At 41.9% G+C, this 12,792-nt stretch overlaps 1 protein-coding gene across 1 annotated transcript in view; it reads right to left on the reverse strand.

Moving 5' to 3' along the window:
• LOC126456385 (uncharacterized) overlaps positions 1-12,792 on the reverse strand; it is a 127,906-nt gene that overhangs the window by 32,714 nt on the left and 82,400 nt on the right. The window contains exon 5 of the mRNA XM_050092139.1: positions 5,846-6,058. Coding sequence (XP_049948096.1) covers positions 5,846-6,058 — 213 coding nt within the window. The remainder of the gene's footprint in view (positions 1-5,845; positions 6,059-12,792) is intronic.

Raw genomic sequence — 12,792 nt, forward strand, 5'->3', positions numbered from 1 at the left:
CAGTCTACCCAATTTTCAACATTATTCTGTAGCACCATATCCCATACGTTTCTATTTTCCTCTGTTCCGGTTTTCTCACACTCCATGTCTCACTACCATACAACGATTCTCATTGACGTTTAGAAATCTTCGAACTTATAGACGTCACTCTGAAACAAGCAATTTAATATAAAATACGCTGCTAGTGTTGCAAAATATCCCAAAAGTGGATGGCAAATTTTGAGCATCTGAAGTCACCAGATGACTTACCTCGCAACGGTTAAGCCTCTCTGTCGCACCTCATCATCCCAACTCAAGTATTAAGGTCGCAGGCGCGACTTTAGCGCGTGGGTCTCATAGTTAGAGTCATGAGTCTGGCTGGAAATATCTTTTTCATTGCGTGAGACGGTTATATGTTTACACTGAGCTATTAATTTACTTAACGGGCACACGGTCTCCGCAGGTTTATTGCAAATTACTGTACAACATAACAGCGTAAAATAAAGGCGGCTACAATAGTTGAAGTCTGTAATGAGCTTATAACGTATAAAAGGCATTACAGTAATAAAAAGCGATGAAACAGAATACGACAAAAGTCAGATTGTTAAAAAGAGGAAGAGATACGGGACAGTAGCTGACATATGCTCATGTTCCAATATTCTAGATAATGGCATAAGCAATAAACACCTTGGATAGTGCACAGAATAATATCAAAAAATCGCTAAAGAAGCCACAATGAATGAAAACATAGTGTTGCACATAATCAGCGCCCTCTGTTAGAGCTAACGCCAGAATTACGCATAGGCGAGAAGCGGTTGAAGGAACGTGACCGCAATGCGTCACAAGCAAATGAGTATAAGCTTCCGAACTGCATCATTACCAGTCTATGGCTGCTTTACTTTATAAGACATGTAAACAAAAATAGGAAAAAAGAACGGTTTTTGCTCGGTTACAGGGTACAAGGGGCCCTCTGGCGGCCACTTTCCTCCAACCACTTCTCGCCTATGCGTAATTCTGCCGTTAGCTCTAACAGAGGGCGCTGATTACGTGCAGCACTACGTTTTCTTTCATTGCGACTTCTTTAGCGATTTTTAGTGTTTTTTAATATTATTCTGTGCACTTTCAAAGGTGTTTATTACTTATGTCATTATCTAGAATATTGGCACTTGAGCATATGCCAACTACTGTCCCTTAACTCTTCCCCGTTTTAACAATCTGACTTTTGTCGTGTTCTATTTCATCGCTTTTTATTACTGTTATGCCTTTTATACGTCATAAGACTTCAACTATTGTAGCCCGCTTTATTTTACGCTGTTAAATTAATCATTGAAGGCTAGTGTATGCCAACATTAGCGACATCTGGTGAACTTAAAACACAAACATCTTGTGGCTACTGTACGGTAGCTTGTTTTGAACAGTAGTACTACTGACAACATGACTCGTGCATATGATGCACTTTTCATTACGGTCTATTTATTGTTTTTAAGCTGTAGACAATCTGCGAGTGTATTTATGTTTTTCCCATTCTTTTGCTAGAGATCTGATGATGGTCATTATAGACTGAAACCGGTAATCTGTTAACAAAAAGGTTTTGACCATAGACGTAAATTAAAGGAAATTTATTTGTCTTCCACTTCTGGGGCATTTCCAGACGTTTCCGACCGCATGTGTCTTGTATTAAATTACCTGTCTCAGCCAAATCTAAATCACTATGAATTTTTAAACGTTAATAAGAATCACCCTGTACAGTTCCCAAGTCACCTTATGGCGTGTGGCTGAGGATACTACGTGTAGCACTGACATTTCCCCGTCGTCCTGTTCCAATCGCGCATAGTTTGCCAAGACAACGATTGATGCTAAACCTCCGTGTGAATTCGAACATCCAGAATTTTTCCCTCACGGCCTTTCCGTGAGAAATTCGTAGGAGGAAGCAATATGTTGCTTGACTCTTCTAGGAGCATAAGATGTCGAAACATTCCTAGTAAACCAAAGCGTGTGCTAATGGAGCTAGCTGGGCACCTCTGAGATGCTGATGCGCTTACTAAATGAACCTGTAACTAAAGGTGGTGCTCTTCCTCGAACATTCTTTATTTGCTCTGTCAATAATTCCTGGTACGGATCCCACACCGACGATCGGTGTTCAAGTGTTGGCCGACGAAGGTTCTGTGTGCTACCTTCTGTGAAAGTGGACTGCACTTCCTGAGGATTTTTCCAATAAATCTCCGTGTGGCACCTGCCTTTTTACTATTAGTTTATGTGGTCATTTCACTGCACATCGCCCCGTATGCATACCCCTAGATAATTTGTACACATGACTCATTCGCGTGACGACTCTACAATCGTGTGATTACGGACCTTTCTGCTTGTTTATGTGCGATACGTTACATTTCTTTATGTTGTGCCAATCCCCGCACTAAGCATCGATCCCCTGCAGTTTTCCCTGCTTTCCGCTACTGGCCTTAACCACTGCCACTCGTAACATCTATGAAAGATTTACTTAATACTCTGGTCACCAGCAGCAGTGCTCAGAAAACAGTGCATCGTACAACCATTGAAAACTGTACTCTCAGCGTACGAGGGTAGTAATGGTGTAGGCCCTTCCAACTTTCGCTATGGTGTTGAGGGGCAAGCAGACGCAATTTCATAGCGCCTGACTTATTTGACTCCTAAGACTGCACTGTTCTGATCTGTTGTTTTATTTCACACCGTCCATTTCGGGACATCCCATCCTATCATTAGATGTACTTCAAAACTTTACTATGTCACTCGAAAATGAGGTATATCTACTGTGGGAATCCATCTGTAGAGCCTGTCACCATTCAAGGATAGCGTCAGTATTTACCTGAAATCCCTGCAATGCCACAAAACCAAACATACCATCTCCGCCATGCAAAGGACCACTGAGGTTTATAGTTGTCCTTAGTGTTTCATAATGCTGAGGTCTGATACCCAAAAGGACGTAGCTATTGATACTGTTCGTGGGCGCCTAAAAACTTATAAATTATTTTTTGGTATGATTTACGACTTATTTACGACTTCATTCATATGCTGGACACCAGGCCACACTGTACATAGCAACATTATAAGTGCATTCATCTGAAATGTAGTATAAACATTTTGCACTTGAGAACGGGGCATAAGATGACATTAATTTTCAGAGGATCAGTTGCGTCAGGAAAGATACGTTTAAGTTTTTCTCACATTCTGGTACCATTTCAAACAAAGAGAATAGTGTATTGTTTTATTCCCTCTATTGTAACAGCATTCTATACACGTTTAGCCAGCCGCGGTGGTCTAGGGGTTCTAGGCGCTCAGTCCGGAACCGCGGGACTGCTACGGTCGCAGGTTCGAATCCTGCCTCGGGCATGGATGTGTGTGATGTCCTTAGGTTAGTTAGGTTTAAGTAGTTCTAAGTTCTAGGGGACTGATGACCACGGATGTTAAGTCCCATAGTGCTCAGAGCCATTTGAACCATCTATACACGTTAAATTATTTCTCACATTTTAATACAGTTGTAAACAGAGAGAACAGTATGTAATTATTTTTATCTGGACTATTTTAACAGCATGAATCGCCTCGCTTTGACCAGTTTCAGCTCGCAAGACGCCTGTGCAAGTACTCCATGGCAAACAGCATGACAGCAGTTATGTCAGCGGGAACTTCTCTAGCTCTCTCGGTATTGCTGTGCTGCGGCACTTCCAGCAGGCAGCCCAGCCGTGCGCGGATTACGTTGGCTTCACGGTTCTTGCTGGAGGACTGGCTACGTCGCCTTGATAATGTCAGCCAGCATCTACTAACAAAGATCGGCTCCATCAACTCAATCTAGATGCTCTCTCAGTTGAGGTCTCCCTTTTAATTCTCCACATTCGTTCAGCAATGCATCTACGTGACTACTCTGCAATTCATACAAGGGCCAGGAAGAGTTTTCTTCGAACTTCTCTACCGTGGCACTCTCCAACAGCGCTTGGAAAAATTAACGCTTAATTCTTTCCGTACGAACTCTGATTTCTCTTATTTTATTATGATGATTATTTTTCCGATGTAGGGTGGCGATAGTAAAATATTTTCACATTCAGAGGAGAAAGTCGAAGATTGAAACTTTTGTCTCAATGATTGCAATCCCAATTCGCTTATGGCACTGTCTCCGCTATTTCGCAATAATACAGCACAATCCGCCCTTCCTTGAATTTTTCCAGTGTCCTCCGTCAACCCTATCTGTTAAGGATTCCGTACAGCACAGCAGTACTCTAGTAGAGTACCAACACGCTTACAGTAGGCAGTCTCTTTAGTAGATCTTTTAATCTCCTAAGTGTTCTGCCAATAAAATGCAGTCGTTGATTGGCTTTCCCACTAACTTATCTATGTGATCGTTCTACCTTATAGTGATCGTAATTGAATTCGTAGGTATTTAGTCGAATCAATCAATTGCTTTGAAGCAACACTTTCTTCTGTGTCTAGCGTTGTTACAGTAATACCATATGACAGGGTATAAGGAATCGTCATCTTCTGGTTCCACCTCCAGCACGGTTGGGGGGGGGGGGGGGGGGGTTGTTTTGGGGGAAGAGACCAAACAGTGAGGTCATCGGTCTCATCGGTTTAGGGAAGGATGGGAAAGGAAGTCGGCCGTACCCTTTCAAGGGCACCATCCCGGAATTTGCCTGGAGCGATTTAGGGAAATCACGGAAAACCTAGATCAGGATGGCCGGAAGCGGGATTGAACTGTTGTCCTCCGAATGTGAGTCCAGTGTGCTAACCACTGCGCCACCTCGCTCGGTCTCGAGCCTGGATTGGTATCGTCATCTACGGATAATAACAATAGACATGACGAAATTGTAATTCCGGTCTTAGCCGGAATCAGGCATTGAAGTAATTCAGCGGCGACAAGTGAAAATTTGTGCCAGACTGGGACACGAACTCACGGTTCTCACTTTGTACGAGAGGTTTCCGTAACTGCTTCGGTTATCCGATCACGCTTCTCATCCAACCCTAATTCCCAACTTGTCGCACTCTGTAGACGTTGCGTTCCCTGACCGTTACCCTCATTGCTTGCAGCCTCACACTGATTCCCGCAAGGGGTTGAACGAAGAAGCATACGCACTCAGTGATCATTAATTGGTGTAAAGTTACATATTTTTTCAGGAAATGATCATTCAGTATAGATGCAGTCTTCCAGTTCTTGCGGAAGTCAGAGTGAGGCTGTGAGCAATAAAGACAATGGCCTTGTAACGGTGCCACTATAGTGAGCGACAAGTTAGGAATTAGCGTGTACGTGAAGCGTGCTTGGAGAGCCGAAGCGGTTAAGGCTAACGCTCTCGTAAATCGCTAAATCCGAGTCCTAAAGAACGGAAACGAAGCGCATAAATAATACTTTCGTTACAATAATTTCTCCTGACCGTTTACTGTTTCTCATGTCAGTTTGAATCTGCTTAAGCCCGAACAAATTTGTAAATTCACCTCACTGACTGACTTAGAAATCACATATCTATTTTTTCCCGGATATTTGTACCATTTATTCCGGCGGAAGCTTAAGATCATTAAAAGAAATATACGTTGCAGTGTAACAAAGAGTGAATGGCAAGTAAAAATATTACAATTCCTAATGATGCCCTAAAATAATGGTCGCCTTGCGTAATACCTTAGCTGCAAACTTTAATGGGCTACGTTTAATGGTTTATGGAAGATTGCTACCGTCTTCGCTATTGCCCTGAATACAATTCTGCTATTAGCAATCTTTATCAGGTATCCGATAACAAGTAGGTGAATGGTCTTATATTGTCTCTTCCTCAGTAAACCAAGTGGAGTATTCAAACAAATTTCGTCACGGAAGGTCATTGGCAGAAGAGCACAGGATTAGCAATGAACTCACCCTGAGTAGCTACCAGTCTTGCTTTCAAAGCGGACGAACATGGAGCTGCCGCTGGATACGAAGTCGTGCTTCTCCATGGCCCTGGAGAAGGTGTCGCAGAAGGTTTTGATAATTCGCGCGTCGTCCGCCCACGACGCGTCGTACAGCGTCAGAGACTCGCCGCAGTCCCCGTCATAGGGCTGGATGGGCGCCTCTATCGTGTTGATTCGAAAGCTGCGGACAACACACTGCCTTCTTACCGCAGTCATGACGAAATCACAAAGGACATAAAAACATGGACAGTGTATTACACAAATTAATAAGCAGGTTTGGCTCCATCATGCAGATGACGAATAAGGCTAAAGTCTCAGGCTCCGACATTACGGAAGGACTTTGACAGTTGCAGCGTGGCCCAAACGTTGGAAGATCTGGTTAAATTTTTAGGGATCAAAGAGGTGCGATGAAAAGAGGATACGCGGCTGTATGAAAGTTATAACAGCATCCGAGAAAGATACAACAGTTCGTATCACTATGAGCAGGAAAGTGGGCAACATAAAAAGTCACTGCGAGCAACGCATTGACCTACTTATTGTGCTCAACGCGCCAAAGTCATATTAGCATTTTATAAAGGATAGCGAAAATGAAATTAAGTCAATAAGTGTCCACAGACATTTGATGACAACGTAATCTAAAACAGTGGGAAATAAGATAGAGCAGCAGCACACTTCTCAAACGTAGTCTCGGCACGAGTTACGGAGGTGAGGAGAGGATAGTTAGCAAAGGACATAAGGTTTCCTGGCAGCAATGATCGCCTAATCTTACTCGTTGTGCATTATATGTTGAGATTTATACGAATAATACGCATGTTCTGGAAGACCTAGATGACACACGGTAGAACGTTCTTCTTACCTGGTATAACGTAAATTCGTGGGAGCTGTTACACACAGTGGTTCAACGTATCTATTTTAGCTATGTACTGTACTCATACATTATTATGCATATGTGGGTCACGTTAAGATGTTCGTTTGAACCAAGCTGGTTCTCTGTTAAAAATACATATTTCCCAACTTTTGGTGGCTCGATGCCGTTCATAAAAGAAATTGAGACGTTAGTGACATATGTGAAGAGTAATGAAACGTTCTTGGGGGAACTGTATTGGTTTAGAACTGGTAGTAGCAATAGTAGTAGTAGTAGCACAAAGTTTTATGCCTCTCTGGGGCCGTCAACACTGACATTGGATTATTGATGACTGCAACATATTGTCTAGTCGGAAGAGTCTCGTTTCGAATTGTATAGAGCGGATAAACGTGTACGGCTATGGAGACAACCTCATGAATCCATGTATCCTGCGTATCAGCAGCAGATTGTTCAAGCTGGTGGAGGCTCTGCAATGGTGTAGGGCGTGTGCAGTTGAAGTGATGTGGGACCCCTGATACGTCTAGAAACGACTCTGACAGGTGACACGTACGTAAGCATCCTGTCTGATCGCCTGCTTCCATTCAAGTCCATTGTGCATTCCGACGGACTTGGGCAATTCCAGCACGACTATGCGACACCCCACCCGTTCAGAATTGCTACTGAGTGACTCTTCTGAGTTTCAACACTTCCACTGGCCACCAAACGCCCAGACACGAACATTATGGAGCATGTCTAGGATGGTTGCAAGGTTCAAAAGAAATCTCCACCCCCTCTTACTCTCACGGATTTGTGTACAGCCCTGTAAGATTTATCGTTTCAGTTCCCTCCAGCACTACTCCAGACAGTAGTCGTGTCCAAGCTCCATCGTGTTGCAGCACTTCTGCGTGCTCGCGGGGGCGCTACACGATATTAGGCAGGTGTACCAGTTTCTTTGGCTCATCAGTGTATTATGCAAGAAAACTTCAACAGCTGGAGCTGTCTAATGTCTACAGCACTGAAGAAACTGTCTCAAGCGTAAGTGTTTCAATTTCATTGTCTCCACTACGACTGGCTACGATACTTTTCACAGCTTGAGGCGTATCATGTTTCAGCTTTTCCAACATCTGAAGAGGTCTGCATCATTAGTAGGTCACATAGGTATTATGGAACTTCAGATACCTCATCATAAATCCAGCAAGGAATTACAGTAGCCAATTCCACAAGCGCAAGCGGAACGGAAGAGATCCAGCAAGGCATTACAGTAGCCAATTCTACAAGCGCAAGCGGAACGGAAGAGATTTATGCAGACTACCAGTTGTTGTTGTTGTTGTGGTCTTCAGTCCTGAGACTGGTTTGATGCAGCTCTCCATGCTACTCTATCCTGTGCAAGCTTCTCCATCTCCCAGTACCTACTGCAGCCTACATCCTTCTGAATCTGCTTAGTGTATTCATCTCTTGGTCTCCCTCTACGATTTTTACCCTCCACGCTGCCCTCCAGTACCAAATTGGTGATCCCTTGATGCCTCAGAACATGTCCTACCGACCGATCCTTCTTCTGGTCAAGTTGTGCCACAAACTCCTCTTCTCCCCAATTCTATTTAATACCTCCTCATTAGTTATGTGATCTACCCATCTAATCTTCAGCATTCTTCTGTAGCACCACATTTCGAAAGCTTCTATTCTCTTCTTGTCTAAACTACTTATCGTCCATGTTTCAATTCCATACATGGCTACACTCCATACAAATACTTTCAGAAACGACTTCCTGACACTTAAATCAATACTCGATGTTAACAAATTTCTCTTCTTCGGAAACGCTTTCCTTGGCATTGCCAGTCTACATTTTATATCCTCTCTACTTCGACCATCATCAGTTATTTTGCTCCCCAAATAGCAAAACTCCCTTACTACTTTAAGTGTCTCATATCCTAATATAATTCCCTCAGCATCACCCGATTTAATTCGACTACATTCCATTATCCTCGTTTTGCTTTTGTTGGTGTTGATCTTATACCTTCCTTTCAAGACACTGTTCATTCCGTTCAACTGCTCTTCCAAGTCCTTTGCTGTCTCATCGGCAAACCTCAAAGTATTTAATTCGTCTCCATGGATTTTAATACCTACTTCGAACTTTTCTTTTGTTTCCTTTACTGCTTGCTCAATATACAGATTGAATAGCATCGGGGAGAGGCTACAACCCTGTCTCACTCCCTTCCCAACCACTGCTTCCTTTTCATGTCCTTCGACTCTTATAACTGCCATCTGGTTTCTGTACAAATTGTAAATAGCCTTTCGCTCCCTCTATTTTACCCCTGCCACCTTCAGAATTTGAAAGAGAGTATTCCAGTCAACATTGTCAAAAGCTTTCTCTAAGTCTACAAATGCTAGAAACGTAGGTTGGCCTTTCCTTAATCTTTCTTCTAAGATAAGTCGTAGGGTCAGTATTGCCTCCCGTGTTCCAATATTTCTACGGAATCCAAACTGATACTCCCCGAGGTCAGCTTCTACCAGTTTTTCCATTCGTCTGTAAAGAATTCGCGTTAGTATTTTGCAGCTGTGACTTATTAAACTGATATTTCGGTACTTTTCACATCTGTCAACACCTGCTTTCTTTGGGATTGGAATTACTATATTCTTCTTGAAGTCTGAGGGAATTTCGCCTGTCTCATACATCTTGCTCACCAGATGGTAGAGTTTTGTTAGGCCTGGCTGTCCCAAGGCTGTCAGTAGTTCTAATGGAATGTTGTCTACTCCTGGGGCCTTGTTTCGACTTAGGTCTTTCAGTGCTCTGTCAAACTCTTCACGCAGTATCATATCTCCCATTTCATCTACATCTACCTCCTCTTCCATTTCCATAATATTGTCCTCAAGTACATCGCCCTTGTATAGACCCTCTATATACTCCCTCCACCTTTCTGCTTTCCCTTCTTTGCTTAGAACTTGGTTTCCATCTGAGCTCTTGATATTCATGCAAGTGGTTCTCTTTTCTCCAAAGGTCTCTTTAATTTTCCTGTAGGCAGAATCTATCTTACTCCTCATGAGATAAACCTCTACATCCTTACATTTGTCCTCTAGCCATCCCTGCTTAGCCATTTTGCACTTCCTGTCGATTTCATTTTTGAGACGTTTGTATTCCTTTTTGCCTGCTTCACTTACTGCATTTTTATATTTTCTCCTTTCATCAATTAAATTCAATATTTCTTCTGTTACCCAAGGATTTCTACTAGCCGTCGTCTTTTTACCTACTTGATCCTCTGCTGCCTTCACTATTTCATTCCTCAAAGCTACCCATTCTTCATCTACTGTATTTCTTTCCCCCATTCCTGTCAATTTTTCCCTTATGCTCTCCCTAAAACTCTGTACAACCTCTGGTTCTTTCAGTTTATCCAGGTCCCATCTCCTTAAATTCCCACCTTTTTGCAGTTTCTTCAGTTTTAATCTACAGTTCATAATCAATAGATTGTGGTCAGAGTCCACATCTGCCCCTGGAAATGTCTTACAATTTAAAATCTGGCTCCTAAATCTCTGTCTTAGCATTATATAATCTATCTGAAACCTTTTAGTAACTACCAGTAACACTATTAATAGTGAATGAAGTGCAGTAACTTCCAAATTATTCATTAATTCGCCATCTAATGACTTCAGTTACTCGACTTTACAATATGTAGTTAACGACAGACAGCAGCAAAGTGCTACATTTACCAATTCAATTATTTTCCCACCAACGGTCACTGACAACTTTACACTAACCTTCTCAGCCATTGTTCATGGGAACGTATTTTACATTCAAGCTCGCTTAACAACTGCAAATAAGTACTAATTTAATAAACTGAAAATACCTCCACATTATTAACAGGAACTCAATGAAGTTACTTTGTCCACCCACACGAGAGAACTGGACAGAATATGTTGGAGAGGTATGATTTGTTTGCAAAACGCAAAGCTAGCAGCGCTCGTCGTGGGCGATGTTGCATTGCTCGCAGCAACGCCACAGCTGCAGTACAGGATGCCCGAGGCTCAACAGTGAGCATCGACTAACGTAGATTTTATGCATATGCGTTTCTTGCGTTAGTATTACTAGTAACTCGTATCTATATTTTATGTAGTGTTAATAAATTTTGTGTGAAATGAACACTCCCTCCCCTTCGGTATGTCTGCACAGATGTCAGTTATTCATAAGGCGAGCTGCGGAAAAGTCAATGTAACTTGATGAAAAACCCTGCAGTTGCTTCATGTGACTTACGGAAGGTGTAGTGGGGAATCACCTGGTCGCACTTCAGTTTTGAAAACGTATGAGGAAGGAACTGCATGATCTCAGCCCAGCGAAATACTTTCCCTCACATTTATATCCATCAGCCCCCTCACCCTTCGCCGTATTTCTCTCCCAGAACACAATACATCCCTTAATGTAGTTCTGCTGCATTTAGATGAAATACACACATTTAATACTCGTTCTTAACCCACATGACTCAACAGTAAATAATAATTTTATGCCTCTAAAATACTGTTTTTAATAATCAGCGATTTTTTCATCTTTTACGACTTAGAAACTGTTAATCCTAGAAAGAAAATGAATAGGAACTTTTTGTAGGATATTTAACGTAGCCTAATTTTCTACTGAAAAACATGTTCGCTAGAAGCCACTTTGTAACTGTTATGTAAGAAAAACATAAATAAAACCGTTAAACCCCCAACCTCCCCAACCCTCCTTTCCCCCTTACACAAACACCCGGTGGGGCTTTTAATATGTAGTTCATGATACTCCCTTCAACAACTGTACAATAATTTAGTACTATATGATTTTTCCCTAATTTTCTTTCGTTGACTAGAGTACGACGGGGGACGAGCAGGTAGGCAGATTTGTAAAGAGCAGTGCGTGGTAAATAGCATCAAACTTCTGCTATTCAAACAAAGCTGAAAGAAATGTTAAGAAAATTTATCCGTATCTAATCTGGTACACTTTACATGCTATACCGTCCATGTACTTCACTCATGCTGTAATGTTAAAATTTACTGGCACCGGCTAGAAGAAGAGGTGGTTACACAGACCAGGAAAAGATAGGTCGATATTTTATGCAAATATAGTTCATATTGAATCTGCGCAAATGCTTAAACCTATTAACCCTGGATTTCTGTAAGAATATTTGTTAAAAATTAATGATTTCTCATGATTTTCCTCTTTGTACCCTTATATGCTGATTGCTCATTTCCAGCTTCCAACTTACTTTACCAGTAACTCCATGTCTGCAAGATACCCAGTGTCTTCTCTGTGGACCAGCCTTGAGCACTTTACCACTTACTATGGCTTCGACAACACTATATTGATTTCAAAGGAAAAGAAAGAAAAATTATGCTTTCTTTATTTTTTGAGTAAAATCGATGAGAGAAAGCCACTGCGATTGTATTACGTAAATAATATCCTACATCGGACATGCTCCACAGACGAACATTGTAAATGTTAATAAAAACCACCACAGCTTTATTTCTGGTATATTTCTTGCGTCACAACCGGTTTCGCTGTGAATGAACATCTTCAGGTGACACAGAATTTTTACCAACAGTCTTCGTCATTAATTGCCATAAAGTGGCAACAGTGTTCCGCTGTCCTGACTTAAAGTATTCTAATCGCTTTATATTTAGACAATAAGTCATGAGGCCGGTACATTTAAAATACTTTATGAAAATTAGTTAGTATACTTCAGTATCACTTACTGCAATGCCTTCCGGACATGTATTTTGACAGTTTCCTGCATTATCAGTAATGGTAATTCACTGCTAGATTCACAAAATACTGCGTATTTGGCAGATAATTTTATCTGACAAATTTTTATCCTCTGCGTCGCGTTCAGAAAAGGTGATTAGAGGGAAGTAATGGAAGCACTTCTGCGATTCGAGACAACTTAATATTATTGCCAACTCTGATTCTGTGTTCCTACTTAAAAACGCCCATTAAAACGTGCTCCTCGTCAGGTCGGGAAAGCCCAAAGACTGTCAATCGCCCACCGTGTCGTCCTCTGCCTTGTGGCGTCATGTGGATGCGGTATAGGCACACCGCACCCAAAAAAAAAAAA

The sequence above is a fragment of the Schistocerca serialis genome, chromosome 2 (assembly GCF_023864345.2).
Source record: "Schistocerca serialis cubense isolate TAMUIC-IGC-003099 chromosome 2, iqSchSeri2.2, whole genome shotgun sequence".
NCBI classification, from domain to species: Eukaryota; Metazoa; Arthropoda; class Insecta; order Orthoptera; family Acrididae; genus Schistocerca; species Schistocerca serialis.